Below are 23,468 nucleotides of genomic sequence, written 5' to 3' on the forward strand. Positions count from 1 at the left end.
TGATGTGTTAGGTTTCCGTGAATTTGATGATTGTTCTTTAAACTTGCACCTTGCGGATTCCACCATTAAGAAACCTATGGGAAGAATTAATGATGTTATTATTGTTGCAAATAGGAATTATGTGCCCATAGATTTCATTGTTCTTGATATAGATTGCAATCCTACATGTCCTATTATTCTTGGTAGACCTTTCCTTAGGATGATTGGTGCAATTATTGATATGAAATAAGGAAATATTAGATTCCAATTTCCGTTAAGGAAAGTCATGGAACACTTTCCTAGAAAGAAACTTAAATTACCTTATGAATCTATTATGAGAGCCACTTATAGATTGCATACCAAAGATGATAACACCTAGATCTATTCTTGCTTTTGTGCCTAGCTAGGGGCGTTAAATGATAGCGCTTGTTGGGAGGCAACCCAATTGTATTATTGTTTCTTGCTTTTTGGTTATGTTTAGTAATAAATCATTCTTCTAGCTTCTGTTTAGATGTGGTTTTATGTTTTAATTAGTGTTTGTGCCAAGTAGAACCTTTGGGAAGACTTGGGTGAAGTCTTTATGATCTTGCTGTAAAAAACAGAAACTTTAGCGCTCACGAGATTAGCTGCCATTTTTACTGCAGAGTGCTTTTAGGTTGATTCTTTTTGCAGATGATTAATAGACAAATTACTCACGTCCAGCAATTTATTTCAGAATTTTTGGAGTTCCAGAAGTATACGTTTGATACAGATTACTACAGACTGTTCTGTTTTTGACAGATTTTGTTTTTCGTGTGTTGTTTGCTTATTTTGATGAATATATGACTAGTATCGGAGGGTATGAACCATAGAGAAGTTGGAATACAGTAGGTTTAACACCAATATAAATAAATAATGAGTTCATTACAGTACCTTGAAGTGGTGGTTTTTTTCTTTCGCTAACGGAGCTCATGAGATTTTTCTGTTGAGTGTTGTGTTGTGAAGTTTTCAAGTTTTGGGTAAAGATTTGATGGATTATGGAATAAGGAGTGGCAAGAGCCTAAGCTTGGGGATGCCCAAGGCACCGCAAGGTAAAATTCAAGGACAACCAAAAGCCTAAGCTTGGGGATGCCCCGGAAGGCATCCCCTCTTTCGTCTTCGTCTATCGGTAACTTTACTTGAGGCTATATTTTTATTCACCACATGATATGTGTTTTGCTTGGAGCGTCTTGTATGATTTGAGTCTTTGCTTTTAGTTTACCACAATCATCCTTTCTGTACACACCTTTTGGGAGAGACACACATGAATCGTAATTTATTAGAACACTCTATGTGCTTCACTTATATATTTTGAGCTAGATAATTTTGCTCTAGTGCTTCACTTATATCTTTTAGAGCACGGTGGTGGTTTTATTTTATAGAAATTATTGATCTCTCATGCTTCACTTATATTATTTTGAGAGTCTTTTAGAACAGCATGGTAGTTTGCTTTGGCTATAAAATTAGTCCTAATATGATAGGCATCCAAGATGGGTACAATAAAAACACTCATAAAAAGTGTATTGAATACTATGAGAAGTTTGATACTTGATGATTGTTTTGAGATATGAAGATGGTAATATTAGAGTCGTGCTAGTTGAGTAGTTGTGAATTTGAGAAATACTTGTGTTGAAGTTTGCAAGTCCCATAGCATGCACGTATGGTAAACGTTGTGTAACAAATTTAAAACATGAGGTGTTCTTTGATTGTCTTCCTTATGAGTGGCGGTCGGGGACGAGCGATGGTCTTTTCCTACCAATCTATCCCCCTAGGAGCATGCGCGTAATGCTTGGTTTTTGATGACTTGTAGATTTTGCAATAATTATGTGAGTTCTTTATGACTAATGTTGAGTCCATGGATTATACGCACTCTCACCTTTCCATCATTTCTAGCCTCTTCGGTACCGTGCATTGCCCTTTCTCACCTCGAGAGTTGGTGCAAACTTCGCCGGTGCATCCAAACCTCGTGATATGATACGCTCTATCACACATAAACCTCCTTATATCTTCCTCAAAACAGCCACCATACCTACCTATTATGGCATTTCCTTAGCCATTCCGAGATATATTGCCATGCAACTTTCCACCGTTCCATTTATTATGACACGCATCATCATTGTCATATTGCCTTGCATGATCATGAAGTTGACATCGTATTTGTGGCAAAGCCACCATGCATAATTATCATACATGTCACTCTTGATTCATTGCCCATCCCGGTACACCACCGGAGGCATTTAGACAGAGTCATATTTTGTTCTAGTATCGAGTTGTAATCATTGAGTTGTAAATAAATAAAAGTGTGATGATCATCATTAATAGAGCATTGTCCCAAATAAAAAAAATAGAGAAAGGCTAAAAAAAGAGAAAGGCCCAAAAAAAGGGAAGAAATAAAAAGGGACAATGCTACTATCCTTTTTTTCCACACTTGTGCTTCAAAGTAGCACCATGATCTTTATGATAGAATGTCTCTTGTTTCGTCACTTTCATATACTAGTGGGAATTTTTCATTATAGAACTTGGCTTGTATATTCCAACAATGGGCTTCCTCAAATGCCCTAGGTCTTAATGAGCAAGCAAGTTGGATGCAGACCCACTTAGTTTATTTTGTTGAGCTTTCATACATTTATAGCTCTAGTGCATCCGTTGCATGGCAATCCCTACTCCTTGCATTGACATCAATGTGAGACTTTCTTCTTTTTGTCTTCTCCACACAACCCCCGTCATCATACTCTATTCCACCTATAGTGCTATATCCATGGCTCACGCTCATGTATTGCGTGAAAGTTGAAAAAGTTTGAGATTACTAAAGTATGAAACAATTGCTTGGCTTGTCATCGGGGTTGTGCATGATGAGAGCATTCTTGTGTGACGAAAATGGAGCATGACCAAACTATATGATTTTGTAGGGATGAACTTTCTTTGGCCATGTTATTTTAAGAAGACATAATTGCTTAGTTAGTACGCTTGAAGTATTATTATTTTTATGTCAATATTAAACTTTTATCTTGAATCTCTCGGATCTGAACATTCATGCCACAATAAAGAGAATTACTTAGAAAATTATGTTAGGTAGCATTCCACATCAAAAATTCTATTTTTATCATTTACCTACTCGAGGACGAGCAGGAATTAAGCTTGGGGATGCTTGATACGTCTCCAACGTATCTATAATTTTTGATTGTTCCATGCTATTATATTATCTGTTTTGGATGTTTAATGGGCTTTATTATACACTTTTATATTATTTATGGGACTAACCTATTAACCGAAGGCCCAGTGCAAATTACTGGTTTTTTTTTGCCTAATTCAGTGTTTCGCAGAAAAGGAATATCAAACGGAATCCAAACGGAATGAAACCTTCGGGAGAGTGATTTTTGGAACAAACGTGATCCAGAGGACTTGGAGTGGACGTCAAGAAAGAAGCGAGGAGGCCACGAGGCAGGGAGGCGTGCCTGCCCCCCTGGGCGCGCCCCCACCCTCGTGGGCCCCTCGCAGCTCCACCGACCTACTTCTTCCTCCTATATATACGCATATACCCCGAAAACATCCAGGAGCACCATGAAACCCTATTTCTACTGCCGCAACCTTCTGTACCCATGAGATCCCATCTTGGGGCCTTTTCCGGCGCTCCGTTGGAGGGGGAATCGATCACGGAGGGTTTCTACATCAACACCATAGCCTCTCCGATGATGTGTGAGTAGTTTACCACAGACCTTCGGGTCCATAGTTATTAGCTAGATGGCTTCTTCTCTCTTTTCGATCTCAATACAAAGTTTTCCTAGTTCTTCTTGGAGATCTATTCGATCTAATTCTTTTTTGCGGTGTGTTTGTCGAGATCCGATGAATTGTGGGTTTATGATCAAGATTATCTATGAACAATATTTGAATCTCCACTGAATTCTTTTATGTATGATTTGTTATCTTTGCAAGTCTCTTCGAATTATCAGTTTAGTTTGGCCTACTAGATTGATCTTTCTTGCAATGGGAGAAGTGCTTAGCTTTGGGTTCAATCTTGCGGTGTCCTTTCCCAGTGACAGCAGGGGCAGCAAGGCACGTATTGTATTGTTGCCATCGAGGATAAAAAGATGGGGTTTATATCATATTGCTTGAGTTTATCCCTCTACATCATGTCATCTTGCCTAATGCGTTACTCTGTTCTTATGAACTTAATACTCTAGATGCATGCTGGATAGCGGTCGATGTGTGGAGTAATAGTAGTAGATGCAGAATCGTTTCGGTCTACTTGTCGCGGACGTGATGCCTATATACATGATCATGCCTAGATATTCTCATAATTATGCACTTTTCTATCAATTGCTCGACAGTAATTTGTTCACCCATCGTAATACTTATGCTATCTTGAGAGAAGCCACTAGTGAAACCTATGGCCCCCGGGTCTATTTTCCATCATATAAGTTTCCAATCTATTTTTACTTTGCAATCTTTACTTTCAATCTATATCATAAAAATACCAAAAATATTTATCTTATTATCTCTATCAGATCTCACTTTTGCAAGTGGCCGTGAAGGGACTGACAACCCCTTTATCGCGTTGGTTGCAAGGTTCTTATTTGTTTGTGTAGGTATGAGGCGACTTGTGTGTAGTCTCCTACTGGATTGATACCTTGGTTCTAAAAAACTGACGGAAATACTTACGCTACTCTGCTGCATCACCCTTTCCTCTTCAAGGGAAAAACCAACGCAAGCTCAAGAGGTAGCAGTGGCCATCATGCTGCAGCTCGGGCCCTTGTCAGTAAGGCCTTCCGTACAGGATTCTTTTGGCCCACAGCCCGGGCAGATGCACAAGACCTTCTACAGCACTGCGTCGGATGCCAGATTTTCGCTAATCAAAGCCATATGCCACCCACTGTCCTCCGAACAATCCCCATTACTTGGCCCTTTGCGGTCTGGGGGCTCGATATGGTCAGACCTCTTAAAGGGGGAAGCCATAAGAAGAAATACTTGTTGGTTATGGTCGACAAGTTCACTAAATGGATAGAAGCCAAACCAGTTAAAACGGCTGAAGCCGGAACGGTGATAGACTTCATATCCAGCGTCGTACACCGTTATGGTGTCCCGCACAGTATTATTACTGACAACGGCTCCAATTTTACAGCCGACGAGGTAAAAACTTGGTGCTCCAATTTGGGCATCAAGCTTGATTACGCCTTCGTATACCACCCTCAGACAAACGGTTAGGTTGAACGGGCCAACGGCATGATAATGAGCGGCATCAAACCAAGACTAGTGCGGTCTTTGCAAGAATCGGATAAACACTGGGTCGAGGAACTCGATTCTGTACTCTGGGGGTTGCGGACCACGCCCAATCGCATGACCGGATATACCCTCTTTTTCATGGTATACGATGCGGAGGCAGTATTGCCTTGCGACATTATTCATGACTCACCTCGAGTGCGCATGTATGAAGAGAGAGAAGCCGAGCTCGATCGACAGGATGACTTGGACGGCCTGGAAGAGGAGCGCGATGTCGCGAAGGCCCGTTCCGCATTCTATCAACAACAGGCTCGGCGATACCAAAGCAGAGAAGTACGAGCAAAGACCTACAATGTCGGTGAACTCGTTTTACGCCTACCAGAAAAGAAAAAGGACAAGCTCAAGCCCAAATGGGAGGGTGCCTTCATTATAGATGAAGTTCTCACTGGAGGAGCCTATCGTTTTCGTAATGCTTCGGACAATCGCTTGGAGCCAAACCCATGGAACGCTGCAAGGCTCCGAAGATTCTACGCCTAAGTCCAAACATATACCTTTTTCCTCGTTCCTTCTTTTCTCCCTTTTCAGTTTTTCTTTTTTTTTCTTCGTTTCCATACGACTTCTAGCTAGTGTTTGGATAAACCGCACACCTGAGGGGTGGACATCCTAAAATGTACATACCCCACAACACCTGAGGGCTTCTTTTCACAAGAAGCTTATTCTTGTTAGTATTTCTCGAGCATCAAGCTCACCGTATATATGTGTCATCTATCCATATATGTCTTTTCTTCGCCATTATATGCACCTTTATGACTTAAGTTTTTGCCAAGCTGGGTTGCCTGGCTCCTGTGCTTATGCCCTATGTTCCCGTTTGTTCGGCTAGGGCATAAAGCGAGCACCTCTGCGATTGTTACAACCGGGTCATCCAGACATGTACCTCAGACGGGTGAAGCCAAAAGCTAGCATTCTTAAGGGAATGATTGGTCGGTGAGCAAAAGACGAACTGAGTATAAACGCGTCCTCTGATTTTTTAGCATCACAACTTCGGTATGCACAGAGAACCGCATACTAACCCAGGGAAAGGAACCCTTAACATAACTATTCTCTCTGGAAGATGTTTCTTACAATCAAATGTAATATAACATAACTCCTCGGATGACCGGACTGCCTGGTTTCCGAACATGCTTTGGTGTTTACCTATGGTATAGTATTTGGAAACACTCCTAACCTTAGGGTTTTCAGAGTAGAAGCAGAAAGTCTACCATGACAATCGTTTTACAATTCGGCTGGAGACAAGTTTGTCGATAAAAGTACATTGCTACTTGGACTAAAAAACTTCTTCTTCCTCTAGACCCTCTAACAGGTTGTCTAGTCTACAATCTTGTTGGGAAAACTTGGCGGCCTCCTTCACTTGGTCGTACACCAGGCTGACCGGGATTTCTTGGCCATCGGATCCTCGAGGCCCGACTCGTGACATATGATTTGGATCAAGCCCGGTGTACCGTGTTTTCACCATGGCCCATGCCTCCCGAGCACCTTCGCGGCATGCTGATATCTTCCACAGCCCAAAATGGCGCCGAGCTCCCTTGAATAAATTCACGAGCTCCTCCATACTTCCTGGAGGAGAGTTGGCTGGCCATAAAGCCTTCGCAATGCTTCTCATTGCCTTCCGCGCCTGCTCATGCACCTTGAACAACTCTTGTAGCAGGTCACCTTGGAACCCAGACACTTCTTCTCCGGGCCGCCCAGTCAACACACCTGCAAGCAATCAACTGGTTAGGATTCGCATCAGCAAACTGTATAATAGTAAGTTAAAAGGCATACTGAATATGCTGCCTCTCAGCTTTATGTTTTCCTTTAGGGCATCCGCCAGTTGGGCTCGCACGTCTTTCAACTCTTCGTCGAGCTTAGTGTTGGTATCATGCAGCTTGTTCTTCTCGTCCCTGATATGCTTCAGTACGCGTTGACCAACGGCCTCTTGCCTTTCGGCATGTTCTTTGTCCGCCTGAGCGGCCTTTAGTTTCTCCTCCAGCTGATCCGACGATCGTGCCATTATGCAATGCAACTGTGTTTATTTGCATAAACACGACTAGCACATAATCATATTTTCCGGACAGCGGAGACATTACCAGTGGGTGCCTCTTTGGACTTCTCCAGTTCGGTGGTAACAGCCGTCAGCTGAGTCTGGCAATGCTCCAACTCCCGAGATAGCATGCTGTTCTTCTCCGTAAGTACCTAACCATACATTGATCCTTAAAATTAGTTGTTTCAACTTCTTTCAAGTCTCGGGGGCTACTGGTATATGGCTATTAAAATTTATACAAAATGATCTTACCCGCATGTCCTTTGATAGCTGGTGAGTGGCTTCGGCAAGCCCATCCCGAGCAGCTCGGATGTATGCATCCGCCGAACTGAAGGCATTGAATGCCTCTTCAGTAAAATTAGGGTCACGCGTAGCCGCCCTCCGGCGCCGATGGTTCATGGCTCTCTCCACTTCGGAGTTGGTGACGGATACGTTATCCGAATCGTTGGAGAGAGAACAATCCGGCATGGTACCCGTATCAACTCTAGCCCTAGAGGCAGGGTTCGGGGTCGGATTGGTGGACGTATGTCCGGCGAGGTCTTCGGACGTAGTCTGGTAAATGCTCTTCCTAAAATATGGCACAACAGCAAGCGTCACAATTCGGTATGTTTGCCGCATGGAGTATCAAAAGCCGTACCTTTTTGATGAAGGATGGGGCTTGGAAGTATCACCATCTGCCTTTCTTTTCAAAGATCCGCCTTGTGTCGGTGTCGCCTTCTTGAGGGACGATCTCGATGCGGTATGGTGAGACGAGCGCCGCCCCTTTGAAGCACGAGACAGTGCGGTGGTGAAGTGCGATGGGAAAACTCTTTCGGAGGAGACGCTCCCTGGGCACTTACATGAGAAGCGGGAAGGAGGCCAGGGTAATCGGCTTCGATGTCCACCTCTGTGCCGTTGTAGCTCGCCTGATAGAAGACCCCCTTCTTGAGCTCCACGAATATGTCAGGATCCTCCTCGAATCCAGGATCCAGGTCCCGAATATGGTCCTCCGGTTGCGGAGTAGGGCTATAAATCCCCGCGGTGGCCTTCCTCCATTCTTGTCAAAAATGGTCGGGTTAGATCTAACTGATTGCGACCCGGGAAGGAGATTGAGTGAGGTTCTGGATTGAGAGCTTACCCAGCTAGGGGGGTTGTACATGGAAAATCCATCGCGACACTTGAGGCGAGCGAATTCTTCTTTCTCCCCTTTGTAAAGATTAGTTAACATAGTGGCCAGGGCGGCAAAACTGTCCAGACCCTTGCACCCATAGCGGGAGGTATCATCCTCCCCCTTGAAGTTCCACATGGGGAGTCCTCCGGATTGGAGTGGCCGAACACCTCGCGTTATAGAAATCGCCATGACTTCAATTATAGACAGTACGGATTGGGAGAGTACTTTTATCTTGTCCATTAACTTCTAAACTTCCGCACTGTCTTCCTCCTCTAGGCTCAGGGGGCACCAGCTGCGGTGCTTCTTCAACGAGGCATTGGAGAATTCAGGAAGGCCACGTCGGATTGGGTCCGAGAGAACAACGTCTTCTATATAAATCCACTCCGAGGGCCACTCTTCAGATTCATTCTTCGGAGTGCCGGACAGGTATCTTGTCCCGGCTATGCGCCATACTTCGGTGCCGCCCACCTCGAATATGGATCCCTTTTGGGAGCGGGGGACGAGGCAGAAAAGCTTCCTCCATAGCTTGAAATGGGCCTCGCAGCCTAGGAACAACTCGCAAAGAGCGACGAAGCCCGCGATGTGCAGAATGGAGCCCGACGTGAGATTGTGCAGTTGGAGGCCATAGTACTCCAGGAGCCCTCGGAGGAAGGGATGGATTGGAAATCTAACGCCTCTTAAGAGAAAGGAAACGAAGCACACCCGTTCCCCTGCTGAAGGATTCGGGAAATTTTCTGCCAGGGCTTCGCCAGTAAATGAGGTTAATCCCGCCCGAACGGGGACTAGATCCGCAGGAGGGAGGTATCCCTGCACCTGGAGTTTGGTCAGCTGCGCATGGGATACAGAACAACTCTCCCAATCGCCTTTTTGAGGGTCGTGGGGGCGGGAAGAAGAGCTGGGAGCGTTGGCCATTATTGCGTGGTTTCGTGAGGCAAAGATTTGAAGGATTTTCGCCTGGTATGGAATGGCATCTGAGATCTAATCTCCTTAAATAGGCACCTTCCGTACACTGTCAAGGGGTTATCTGTAAAAATGCTCGGACCCTTCATATTCATTGGCCACATGGAAGCCGAGGCGATGGAAGCACAGAAGCCGAGGGGTGCAACGTTTAAATGTAAAGTCGAGCTGTTCGAAGAGTTCACCTTACCAAGACCAAAGCCGTGAAGGCCGAATATAGCTTTTCAGATGTTTGGAAGTATTCGGAGGAGGAACCCGCCTTGCAATGCCGAAGACAATCTGTGCGCCGGATACATCGTCATTGAAGACTGGTTCGGGGGCTACTGAGGGAGTCCTGGATTATGGGGTCCTCGGGTGTCCGGGCTATATGACGTGGGCCGGGCCGATGGGCCGTGAAGATACAAGACAAAAGACTTTCCCCCGTGTCCGGATGGGACTCTCCTTGGCGTGGAAGGCAAGCTTGGCATGCGGATATTAAGATTCCCTTCTCTATAAACCGACTATGTATAATCCTAGCCCCCTCCGGTGTCTATATAAACCGGAGGGTTTAGTCCGTAGAGAGGATCATAATCATACAGGCTAGACATCTAGGGTTTAGCCATTACGATGTCGTGGTAGATCAACTCTTGTAACCCCTATACTCATCAAAGTCAATCAAGCAGGAAGTAGGGTATTACCTCCATCAAGAGGGCCCGAACCTGGGTAAAACATCGTGTCCCCTGCCTCCTGTTACCTTCTATCCTTAGACGCACAGTTTGGGACCCCCTACCCGAGATCCGCCGGTTTTGACATCGACAGCGTGTACTTGAGCTTGTCGCCTTTGGGAGAGGTAAGGACGATGCCGGATCCCAAACCGGTGCGCATCTTTGAGCCGTCAAAGTGCGTCCGCCAATGGGTGGAATCCTGCGCTGGCGGCAGGTACTGGGTATCGGCCCAGTCGACGAGGAAGTCGGCCAGCGCTTGGAACTTGAAGGCAGTGCAGGGCTGGTAGAGGATGGTGTGGGGAGCTAGCTCGATGGCCCATTTCGCCACCCGGCCTGATGCATCTCTGTTGCCTATGATCTCGGCAAGTGGGGCAGTGCAGACGACCGTGATGGAGTGCTCCTGGAAGTACTGCTTGAGCTTCTTGGCGGCAAAGTACACGCCGTACCACATCTTCTAGTAGTGGGGGTAGTTCTGCTTGGAGGCCGACAACATCTCACTCAGGTAGTAGACGGGCCTCTGGACTGGCTGTGCCTTGCCATCTTCTGGGCGCTCGACCACGATCACGGTGCTGACCACCCGACTGATGGCGGCGATGTAGAGGAGCATGAGTTCCTTAGTAGACGGAGCGGCCAGGAAAGGCGGCGTGGTCAACATCTTCTTGAGTTGGAGGAAAGCCTCGTCTGCCTTGTCATTCCACTCGAAGCAAGTGGTCTTCTTCATTAGCTGGTAAAGGGGAGGGCCTTCTCGCCCAGCCGACTGATGAACCAGCTGAGAGATGCCAAGCACTTGGTGAACTTCTAGACGTCGCGCAGCCGGGTGGGTCTCTGCATCCGCTCAATGGCCTTGATCTTCACGGGGTTGCACTCGATGTCGCGCTCAGAGACAAGGAAACCAAGGAGCTGGCCGGCTGGGACTCCGAAGACACATTTCTCCGGGTGAAGCTTTATTTGAAAATGGCGCAATTATCAAAGGTCTCCTTGAGATCCTCCAGGAGGGTGCCGCGCTTCTCCGTCTTCACCACAATATCGTCTACATAGACGTGGGCATTTCTGCCGAGTTGCTTGATGAGGCACTTCTGCATGCAACGCTGAAACGTGGCGCCGGCATTTCTCAGGCTGAACATCATGGTCAGGTAGCAGAAGGCTCCGAATGGTGTGATGAAGGCGGTCTTCAGCCGATCGGCCGGGTTCAGCTTGATCTGGTGGTAACCGGAGTAGGCATCCAAGAAAGATAGCAGCTCGCATCCGGCTGTGGAGTCAATCACTTGGTCTATCCGAGGCAAGGCAAAAGGGTCCTTGGGGCAGGCTTTGTTGAGGCTAGTGTAGTCAATACACATGTGCCACTTGTGTTCTTCTTCAACACGAGGACTGGGTTGGCAAGCCAGTCCGGGTAGAACACTTCCATGATGAAGCCGGCTGCCAGAAGCCGGACGATCTCTTCACCAACAATTCTTCTCTTCTCTTCTGACAGGCAGCAGAGGGGTTGCTTGACCGGCTTTGCATCCGGCCTCACATGCAGCTTGTGCTCGGCGAAGTCCGTTAGAACACCCGACATGTCTTTAGGAGACCATGCAAAGATGTCCCGATTCTCACGGAGGAAATCGACGAGCTCGCTTTCCTATTTGCTGTCAAGGTTGGCCCCTATGACAGCGTGCCTCTCTGGGTGCTCCAGGTCCAAGGGGATCTTCTTGGTTTATTTGGCCGACTGGAAGGAGCCCTGAGCCTCCATCTCCTTAGGGTCTGATGGCATGTCCGGCTGCTTGCTGGCCATGGCCACCACCCGGTGAAGGAGATGCTTCTCTTCGGCTATGACGAGGGACTCGGCCAGCCGACTACTGGCGGCAGCACATGCAGCCGACTTCTGGTAGTCGTCGGCTATGGTGATGATGCCCTTGGTGCCCAGCATCTTCATCTTGAGGTAGGCGTAGTGCGGCACTGCCATGAACTTGGCCAGAGCGGGCTGAACCAGGAGCGCGTGGTAGGGGCTGTCCAGGTCAACCACCTCGAACCAGATTGGCTCGCGGCGGAAGTGATCCTTGTCACCGAACAGGACGTCTATCTTGATCTTGCCAATTGGAGAGCAGGAAAGGCCGGGTACAATGCCATGAAAGACGGTCCGATTGGGCAGGAGCTGCTTCTCCTTGATGCCTAGCTTCTCCATGGTGTCGCGGTAGAGGATATTGATGCTGCTACCACTGTCTATCAGGACTCGGGAGAAGCGGCAAGCTCGCCTCTCTGTTGAGAAGGTGGAATCCAACACCAAGGCATAGGAACACGGTGAGGGCATCACGGCTCCAGCTGATGGGCCTCTCGGACCAGTGCATGAACTCTGGGACTTCTGAGGCGATGGCGTTCACCTCCCGGTGTTGCTGATGCCGACTGTGCTTGTCGTCGGCTTCACTGGTGAAGACGACGTAGGTGGCGTTGGCTTCGGGGAACTCATCTTGGATCATGCCGGCTGCGCGGGCCGCTGGCTGCTGAGGAGGCGGAGCCGGGGGGCCGACAGGCGGAGGAGGCAGGCCCTCGGCCTTGGTGATTCGGGTGAGCCAGTGGCATTTTCGGGTGGTGTGGTTGGACGGCTTCGCGCCACTGTGGAACTTGCAGGGAGCATCAAGGGTTTGCTCGAAGGAGAAGGCGGGCAACCAAGCAGGCTTGCCGCCCTTCTGAAGTTTGGGGCCGGGCTGCCCCTCCGGCTGCTGGTCTTCAGCTGTTGCCACTTGCCGGCTGGTGGAAGCCGGCTGCAGGGCTTTGCACTTGTTGTAGTTCGGCTGCTGTCGCCGGCTAGAGTCACCAGCCGGCATCTGTGGAGCCGGGGGGAGCACCTTCCCGGACGCGTCCACCCGGAGCTCCGACTTCATGGAGGAGTCTGCCGTGGCATACTTGTCCGCTATGATCAGCAACTCGTCTAGTGTGGCCGGCTCATCGCAGAGGAGCTTGTGCTTGAGCAGGGTGCCCTCTCTGCACCCGGTGGTGAAGTATTCTATGGCCTGCACCTCGTGCACCCCTTCGCAGGAGTTGCGCAGCTCAGCCCAGCGCGTCAGGTAGTCGCGGGTGGACTCGGTCGGGCCGTGGATGCACATGGAGAGCTGGCGAGGCTTGGGCAGCCGTTGTAGGTGCTGGTGAAGTTGCGGATGAAGACATCGGCGAAGTACAGCCAGCTGTTGGCGCTGTAAGGCTTGAGGTTGTTCAGCCATGTCCGGGTCGTGCCCTGTAGCATGAGCGGAACGTACTTCACGGTAACACGCTTGTTGCCGTTTGCTATGCTGATGGTTGTGGAGTAGTTGACCAGTCAGTCCTCCGGCTTCACGGAGCCGTTGTACTTGGGAGTGTCTCGAGGGAGCGAGAACCCTTTGGGAAGGGCTCGTCGCGAATGCGGGGCCCGAAACAAGGCGGGCCGATTGCATCTTCTTCTTCTACCGCCAAGGACCGAGCGAGCCGGTCGATCCGATGGCGGGCGTTGTTTTCTCCGACTCCTTCATGGGGGCCTAGCTGGCCTCCAAGAGTCAGATGCTCAACGGGCGGTGGGGAAGCCCGCCTCTCCCTACGAGGGGGAAGCGGACGATCGTCCCGTCTTGGTCGCGCACAATCGTGATGCGTGTGTGCCGACTGCGGCTAGCAGCCGGCTCTTGGTCTCACCGATCGCGGGCGCCGCCTGTCGGGGACTGGGCGGTCGCCCCGTGCTCACGGCGGCGGCGGGGGGGGGGGGGGTGGTTATCGGCTTGCACGCCGGTTTCTACGACGCGGCGGCCAGCTTCCTGCGGCGTGGTAGCTGCGTCGAGGAGCTTCTGGAGGCGCGCCCTCATGCAGCGATGCTCGTCGTCCTCCAGGTGGTCCAATTCGTCTGCCGCCGCCTGGGCGGCGCACAAGTTCTCCATCGGGGTGGCGTAGACCGGGCGTTCAGCCCCCAGCATGCTGGCAATAGCCGCGTCGCGCTGCCGAATCGTGCCCACTCAGCTAGGCTTGCCAGCAGCCGGCGTGCAACACACGGCACAGTCGATCTCGCGCTAGTAGCCTTTAATGAGGCGCCTCATGGCCGCCAACTTATTGGCACTGTCGAGGAGCGAGACGCGGAATGTTTCCAGCGTCGCTCCATTGGCATCTGCCGCCACAGGCGCGGACAGACCCCGCATTGCCGCCTGCAGCGGGTCCTAGCCGGCCCCGTTAGAGGCTCCATCGTGTCTAGTGACCAGCACCTCCGTGATGGTGCTGGCGCTGGCATTGCTGACCGCGGGAGGGAGCGGGTCGTCGATGATCACCACGTTGCCAGGAAAGGCATCGGTGTACGCCGTGTCAGAGTCGATGAGCATCTCGACGGGCGGATCGGTGGAGCCGACGGACTACAGGTCGGAGGCAGGCTCGTTGGCGATGTGGAGCTTGCCGAGGAGGTCGACGAGGCAACTCTCAGAGCTGGCCGCTCCGCATCAGGCGCGGGCTCGTCGGAGAGGTGGATCCCGCCGATGAGATCAGCGAGGCAGCTTGCGGCGCAAGCGGCTTCCACGCCGCGTAGCGCGTCGACGCAAACGCCATCAGGCGTGCCGGGCTGGCTGCGCTTGCCATGAAGGAAGAGGGTTCCCGTCCAGAACGTATTTCCGGCCAACGGTGCACTGAGCCCCACGGTGGGCGCCAAATGTCGGGGATATCTAGCGACACATGCCAGGGGGTGGCTTATCATGGATGGGGACAGGAGTACGTCGCCGAGTCCTAGAAGCAGGAGTGAGCGAGACATCGAACGCCTATGAGTCTTACCCATGTCCGGGGCTCTCCATGGAGATAACACCCCTAGTCCTGCTCTGCGGGGTCTCCGCATGATGACTATCGTCAATGGAGTAGCTACAAGTGTGCTCCTTGAGCCGTTTCGGCTAGAGGAGGAAGAAGGGCAAGGCTAGCTCTATCTCCTCTCTCTATGGGTGTGTGTATGTAGGCTAGGGTTCTAAACCCTTTGCATGGGTGAGCCTGGGGGGTTTATATAGGCCTACCCCCCAGGGGCACAATGGTAATCCGGCCGGGTGTAGGACCCGACCGTCATTGTCTCTGGGCGTCGGCTTCTCCGCCGGCTGCTGGGGCCCACCTCTTGGTGGGTCCCGCCGGCTATCGTGAACTCGGCCGACAGGTAGGGCTCGCCGCCTGCGGACCAGATTGACTGCTTTAGACTGTAGCTTCGCCCTTGATGACGGAGGCTTTGTTGGGGGGCGCATGGCTACAGTCCCGCCGCCTGGCGGGCGCTCACTGTAGCCATACCCTATCTCATCAGATTAATGGTGCACAGACTCCGAGGGGAAGGAGGGCTGCCTACTAGGAGTCGGCCCGCCCTCGATGCCGCCTGCTCGGGATTCGCCATTTTCTGGTGGCTCACGGACAGGTAGGGCCCGCCGTCTGCGGGCCGTACCGACCGCCCATCGTGGGAGCATGGCTCCCTCTGACGTAGGCGACGTCATGGGCTGCGTGGCAACAGTGCCGCACTGGGTGAGGGGCGTCCGCTTGGTACTCCTGCACTGTGGCCACGTTCCACCCTGGATTCGGGGGTGGCAGGTTGTACTGTAGCCACGCCCGGCCTCGTCGCAGTAAATGGGTGCAAACTTTGAGGGGACGCCGGGCCGCCTGCTAGATGCCGGCTCTCTGGGGCCGCCTGTTGGGAGCACGCCGTCTTCTGGCAGCCGACCCGTTGGACCAGTCGGCCCAAGGGGTCGGCCTTTCGTCCAGAAGGTGTGAGGGGTGCAGCTAGCCCCGATGTCTTGAAATATTATAGGGTGCTGATGAGGCTACCCGTGGTCAATCCCTCCGACACCCGGACTCCCCTAAAGCCGCCCAGGTTTGGTTCCTTTTGCTTGAATGTTGTTGTCCGGACTGCTCTGCATGCCGATGGGAGTCGGCGTTGGATGGCTTGTGGGGTTCGGACAGCTGCGTCTACTGACGGTTGGGAGGTCGTCATCGAAGATGCCCTATGTATACAAAGAAGAAATATGCAAGCAAGGTATCAACACCGACATCATTGAATCAACCATATATACTAAATCTATTATAAATACTCCCTTCGTCTGGAATTACTTGTCACAGTATTGAATGTATCTAGACATATTTAGTTCTAGATACATTCATTTTTATTGATTGTTGCGACAAGTAATTTTGAACAAAGGGAGTATTATATTGCTTAAAGAAGCATATTTTCTAACGAATCAATAACTTATCACACTAGATGACTAGAGACCATGCTAATGTCCTGAAAGCAAGTATTGCGAATAGAAGTGCACGCCGAAGTATTTTTGAATGGCAAACTTACAGAAATGTGTGTACTATGTATATAGCTTGATCGATCAAAGGGTGCATGCGTAGCTAGGGTGTATATGCACATGGCTGCTCAAGGAGGGGTAGACGCCAAGGTACTTGGCGTCTAGGGTCGGGCGCAGAATTTGCCACATCGGACGGTCAATTTGGCTGATCACGGAGGTGGGCCAGGGCTAGACGCACGAACTTCGGCGTCCTCAGTGTAACCCAGACGCCAGGGTTGCTGGCGTCTCAAAATGGGCCAGATCCGAAAACATTTACAAACTAGGGTCAAATCATGCTAAACTATCGCAAATGGGTCAAAACAGTAAAAAAGTCGGGCAAAGGAGTGGTGTTCTTAGGGTATAGACTCCTAAGAGCATCTACAACTGGATTTTGCAAATCCGGCTTCTCAAACGTCCACGAATGTGCACGTCCGCGGATACTGATCGGTCACATCTCAAATTAGCTATTTTGCATTCATCTCTCTCATATTTCATCCCCTAGATCCATGTCGTCTCTCGACCTGTGGGTCGGGCCGAGGACCCCCTATGGTGGTTCACCAATGGGCCATCTCGGGCAGACCATGGCGCATACAAGACTCCACATGACTTGGCGCACAAGACGAGGACTCTTCTAAACCCTCCTAGGCCTCCGGTGCATATATAAACTGGGGCCAGGTTAGTCGATAGATCAACTCATATTCATTAGAACAATCTCGTGGTAGATATATGTACTCTGCACTATCCCCCACATGATGAATACAATCAAAAGCAGGACGTAGGGTTTTACCTCCATCAAGAGGGCCCGAATCCTGTGTAAAATCCCGTGTCCATGTTACCATCGTTCCAACCGGTCCGACAGAGGAGACGAGTTTTGGACCATCGGGTTTGAGGGCGTTTCCGACTGGGACCCCTTGTCAGTCCGACGTGGCGGGCGTTGATCTCTACTACACAACCTTCTTCTTCTAGACGTTGTTGGGCCTCCAAGTGTAGAGGTTTGTAGGACAGTAGCAAATTTCCCTCAAGTGGATGACCTAAGGTTTATCAATCCGTGGGAGGCGTAGGATGAAGATGGTCTCTCTCAAACAACCCTGCAACCAAATAACAAAGAGTCTCTTGTGTCCCCAGCACACCCAATACAATGGTAAATTGTATAGGTGCACTAGTTCGGCGAAGAGATGGTGATACAAGTGCAATATGGATGGTAGATGAAGGTTTTTGTAATCTGATAATATAAAAACAGCAAGGTAACTAATGATAAAAGTGAGCACAAACGGTATTGCAATGCTAGGAAACAAGGCCTAAGGTTCATACTTTCACTAGTGCAAGTTCTCTCAACAATAATAACATAATTGGATCATATAACTATCCCTCAACACGCAACAAAGAGTCACTCCAAAGACACTAATAGCGGAGAACAAACGAAGAGATTATTGTAGGGTACGAAACCACCTCAAAGTTATTCTTTCTGATCAATCTATCCTAGAGTTCGTACTAGAATAACACTTTAAGACACAAATCAACCAAACCCCTAATGTCACCGAGATACTCCAATGTCACCTCAAGTATCCGTGGGTATGATTATACGATATGCATCACACAATCTCAGATTTATCTATTCAACCAACACAAAGAACTTCAAAGAGTGCACCAAAGTTTCTACCGGAGAGTCAAGACGAAAACGTGTGCCAACCCCTATGCATAAGTTCACAATGTTACGGAACCCGCAAGTTGATCACCAAAACATACATCAAGTAGATCACGTGAATATCCCATTGTCACCACAGATAAGCACATGCAAGACATACATCAAGTGTTCTCAATTCCTTAAAGACTCAATCCGATAAGATAACTTCGAAGGGAAAACTCAATCCATTACAAGAGAGTAGAGGGAGAGAAACACCATAAGATCCAACTATAATAGAAAAGCTCGAGATACACCAAGATCGTGCCGAATCAAGAACACGAGAGAGAGAGAGAGAGGTCAAACACATAGCTACTGGTACATACCCTCAGCCCCGAGGGTGAACTACTCCCTCCTCGTCATGGAGAGTGCCGGGATGATGAAGATGGCCACTGGTGAGGGATACCCCCCTCCGGCAGGGTGCCGAAACAGGGTCCCGATTGGTTTTTCGTGGCTACAGAGGCTTGCGGCGGCGGAACTCCCGATCTATTGTGTTCCCCGATGTTTTTCGGGTATATGGATATATATAGGGGAAAGAAGTCGGTCAGGGGAGCCACGAGGGGCCCACGAGGGTGGGGGCGCGCCCAGGGGGGTAGGGCGCGCCTCCCTGCCTCGTGGCTTCCTCGAAGCTTCCCTGACGTCTACTCCAAGTCTCCTGGATTGCTTCTGTTCCAAAAATAACTCTCCCGAAGGTTTCATTCCGTTTGGACTCCGTTTGATATTCCTTTTCTTCGAAACACTGAAATAGGCAAGAAAACAACAATTTGGGTTGGGCCTCCGGTTAATAGGTTAGTCCCAAAAATAATATATAAGTGTTTAGTAAAGCCCATAAACATCCAAAACAGATAATATAATAACATGAATACTTCATAAATTATAGATACGTTGGAGACGTATCAGGCGTTCCCGGGCGCCCCCATATTCGCCCCATATTTGGGCTGGATATGGGGGTGCCGGTTAATCCGGGCGTTCGAGGCCCGTTTGAGGCGTCCGTCTGGGTCAAAGAAACGTGACCGGTCAGTGACCGGGCGGCCTGCCCGGGCTTATGAGGCGGGTTTGAGAGGTCCGACTGTAGATGCTCTAATTAGACGAGAAGCGTCTCTAAGCTTTCTCTCTCTAATTTTCTTATAGTTTTTCTTTCTCGACGTCGGAGCTCTGTCGGCCTACTACTTCGGAATGCAAGGGTACTCAGAGGGCTCGTCTACTTCGACTCTCGGCTTGGAGAACAATTCCCGCGCTGGGAGGTGTAATCTAGGTGTGGGAATCGACGGGATGCCCCGGCTCGTCATTGCTTCCGCTACTCTTCCCCGTTGATGAGTTTGATCGTTATCGCCATCTTCATAGTGTTTCCGGGTGTGATCATGTAGCATAATTATTTTTTGCGTAGCACGTTCCCCTACACTCCTTTCGTCTTATCTCTCTCGGCACACCGCCTCTTCCTTTCGACCTCCATACCAATGGTCGAGGCTAGCTGGGGCTAGTGGAAGACCCTTTCGCCGTGCCTTCGCCACGGAGTCGCAAACTTGTTGGACACATGGGGGTGAATGCTGCATGGCCCACATTATGTTGGGAGGGAGAGCCTCGGAGTTCTCCTCGACATGGAGGACACGAAGGAGGAGGAGGAGCAGCCACCCGCGCCTACTGCCGGGCTCGCTCTGCAGTAGCCAAAAGCGCATTACAATACCGTCATGGTGGAGACGTAACCGGAGAAGCTGACGTTGCCGGTCTCCACGTTTCGGATGCTACAGGAGAAGCAGTGGTACAACTTGCAGCTCCTAGAGCACCATCGACTCACGGATGGCCAGATCGTCGGTGAGCATGCGAACGAGAAGGTCATCACGGGCATGCTCGCGGAGAATCCGGGGCATCACAGATGAGCAGCGGACGATGTACGAGTCCGTGTGCGGTGCTTGCGCCATCCGTAGCGAGCGGCGACATCTCCGCATCAATGAGGCGGAGTACAACCGCATGTTCACGGAGATCGCGATGGAGGTGAACACGGATGCGGTGACGGACTGGAACACTGCCAACGTCGGCAACTCCACGTCGTTCGTGTCGGGCTAACGAACACGAGGCTGGACCTTGCACGTAGATTGCCGAGCTCATCTCCACGGGCGACGTCGCCATCGACGGGCTCCAACAAGGAGTAAGACATGGAAGCATGATGTGCCCACGTCCTACATTTTTCCGATAAAGGGTGGCTTTTATTTACTCAGAATGAAGCATCAAGTGGATACAAACACATTGAGCACACACCCGGCCTCTGCATGGCTAGGATGCACACAACCAATAGCAATGCACACACACAAATAAACACGCCGCAAAGAGCAAAATCATACAAGACCAAAGCTATGCCTAAGCGAGAAAAAGAAAAAGAAAAACCCAAAGTGATCTAAACAACGATCGACAAACTATGTCAACGACCATATCCATACCAACCACCCTTTGACACCACAAAGACACCGAGGTTCTTCAACAACAACGCCTTCAGAAAGGGAACAACGCTCAAGCGTCATCGTCACCGGATCCAACAAATGCCAGATTCTAGGTTTTCACCCTGAAGAATAAGTCCGAGCATATCCGAGCAATGCCTTCAACAAGGTAACGACGCAAAAACATTGCCATTGCCATGCATAACCAACTAAGGTCAAACCTAGGTTTTTCACCCGGAGCTCTAGAGCGGGTACTCGAGAAGCACCACCACATCGAAGTCAATTGTGTGTTGTCGCCACCACTTTTCCACGATCCTAACAACTTCATGCATTGGGCTAGAAATCCCACCGCCGTCGTTGCACAACCATATCCTGTGCGTCAAGTCGCCGTCTATAGATTGTATCTCATCGTTGAAGACAAACTGGCCAGAGTGAGAACCGCCAAAACTCATAAAGAAGTCCTTCAGCTGCATCCCACAACCATGCCAATAGGATCAACCGATAGCAGCCATCAGATCTAAGGGAAAATCCTCGTGAAGATCCTTCAATGACCGCCACAATCCGCAACTCCAGAGGCCGACCGATGCCGGCGCGGTTATGCACCGTTGCCGGCAGCGTCGTCAATGCGGAGACCGCCGCCATAGGTCAGACAGAGGCCAATAGGGGTCCCATCCAACGCTAAGCCGGAGCCTGCCACCACACGGTTCATCACCAATGATGGAGCGCATGCGGGAGCCGCATCGGCGCTGGCCACATGGATCTGAACAGACGGGCTAGAGACAGATCGCTCCTTGGGCCGTTTCGCTCCGGCGACCTCCGGCCGGCCAGACCCGTCAGATTGGAACCACCGCTCATCAACAAAGAGCCACAACCAGCAGGCCATAATCCCGCATCCAGTAGGGATCCAACGGTTGACCAGCAGTAGGACATACACGTAGCCAAAGGCAGCGGAATGGATCTCGTGATGATCAACCGTACAATCACCTGGAGGAGAAGCAGCAAGGAGAAAGAGAGATCCCGCCGCCACCGGCGACCGCGCGGGGCTTTGCCCTGGAGGTGATGACCGGCGGCGGCGAGGAGGAGAGGCCGGCGAATGGGTTATTGCGGTGGAGGCGCTGGTGCCGGCCGAGTCGCCCGGAACGAGCGACGCGGGGGCCCACGTCCTACATGGATAAAGACCCTTAACTTTTGCTATGTACAATATTAATGAAAATATTTTTATCCAATTTTATTTGATGCATCGGGTTGGATGGCCAACTCTCTTAAAACTATCCGTGGACATGTTGCACGAACATTTGCCGTGTTCGTTTTGATGTAGGACCCTGATAAATACCGAGTGTCAAGTACGAGAACACGACAACTCCGAACATTTTGGATAGCAAGTTTAATGAACGCGATGGTGATAACCTTAGATGCCAAGCATGACAATTTTCGTGCTTTAGTTTATTTTTGACGAAACTTACGATATACCCTACCAAATTTGCTATTACGTGACTGAAAATGTCATCGAAAAACCGAGTGATACGAATTGTGGCACTTGTAATTTGGGTTGATGTATATTGTTGAAGATGCCCGGAATACCGACAGGGAAGGAGAAGGAGAAAGAGAAACTACCCCCGCAAGCGAGGATGCACCGAAACCCTCGCGTCCTCCTCCGCGCCGCCGCCCATCTCCTCCGCCCCACCACCGCCGCTCGGCAACCCCTGACGAACGCCAGACCTCCACTGCCGCTTTCTCCGCGGGGCCTCATCCTCCCTGCACAACGCCGCGCCTTCTCGACGGACTACGGCAAGGACGTCGACGAGGTGAACCGCAAGTTCGCCGAAGCGCGGGAGGAGATTGAGGCTGCCATGGACAGCAAGGAGACGGTGTACTTCAACGAGGAGGCCGCCTGCGCGCGCGACGCGGCCGGTGAGGCCCTCGGCGCCTTCGACGCGCTGCTCGCGCGGGTCCCGCCCGCAGACGCCGACGCGCTCCGCCGGTCCATGGGGCTCAAGATGGAGCAGCTCAAGGCCGAGCTCAAGCAGCTCGAGGAGTAGTGGTTGCTCCAGGCCGAGCGCATCGAGGTCAGAGATTTTTTCTTTTGGGAGCAAATCTTGGCGATCTTTGTTTTAGTTAGTACTTATATGTTCCTAAAGTAGTTCCTGGATATTCTGATTGGGAAATAAAATTAAGGCCGCACTTTATTCCTGTTGTGGGAGATTACATTTGGAGCTAATTGTCCATGCGGATGCAAATTGAAATTGGTCGCATACAATTTGCACGAGCAAAATTGGTATTTATGTTCATTCTGGATTGATGGAGCCTCAGAATTAAATTAGAAGAGCGAAGCCTGTAATTTTTTCCTGTGCCAATTGTGATATTATTAATTGAGGTTAACAGTTAAAAAGGATGGTCATATTTGCATATGCCTTGCTTGATAATTTCTTCTTGAAAAAAATTGAGCAAGGAGCCAGGGAGATAGGATAGACATGTTAACTTCAGATATGTAGGTGCGTGGTGAATGAATGGAGCATAATGTGACTGGCGCAATGCTGTTATGATAGACAAGAGGGTTTTAAGCTGCAACTATCATTTGCTATCTGTAGTAATGCTTGGGAAAACTGGCAGCTTTTGATGACATCTTTTCTGAGAAAAGGCAGTTTACACTGCTTTCAATACAAATAGATAGGATAGGAACAGAGTTTTAAAGCCCAGGCACTAAACCTGAGTGAAATGCTCCCAAAGAAGGAGAAAAGAAAACAAAGGGGGAAACAGGCAATCTCGCATTTAATCAGGCTCACGAGGATGGCCGGCAAGCAGTAGGACACGCATCTGGCCAGCCTCAGTCCACATCTGAGCCTCCATCTGGAGTTTCAGGAACAAAGTGGTGACTGAGCATGAGTGATGCCTGAGGACACATTCATTCCTTTCTTTCCAGATTGATCACCAACGAGCGCCACGATTGATCTCCGGGACTTGGCTGCATCTTGAGTGAGACCCAA

The 23,468-nt window shown here is 50.1% G+C and overlaps 1 protein-coding gene across 1 annotated transcript; it reads left to right on the forward strand.

Moving 5' to 3' along the window:
• Positions 1-22,037: 22,037 nt before the first annotated feature.
• LOC109756541 (embryogenesis-like protein) lies at positions 22,038-22,873 on the forward strand. The gene has a single exon (XM_020315391.3). The coding sequence runs from the start codon at positions 22,053-22,055 to the stop codon at positions 22,521-22,523; it is 471 nt and encodes a 156-aa protein (XP_020170980.2). The 5' UTR covers positions 22,038-22,052; the 3' UTR covers positions 22,524-22,873.
• Positions 22,874-23,468: the final 595 nt, after the last annotated feature.

The sequence above is a fragment of the Aegilops tauschii genome, chromosome 1 (assembly GCF_002575655.3).
Source record: "Aegilops tauschii subsp. strangulata cultivar AL8/78 chromosome 1, Aet v6.0, whole genome shotgun sequence".
Classification (NCBI taxonomy): domain Eukaryota; kingdom Viridiplantae; phylum Streptophyta; class Magnoliopsida; order Poales; family Poaceae; genus Aegilops; species Aegilops tauschii.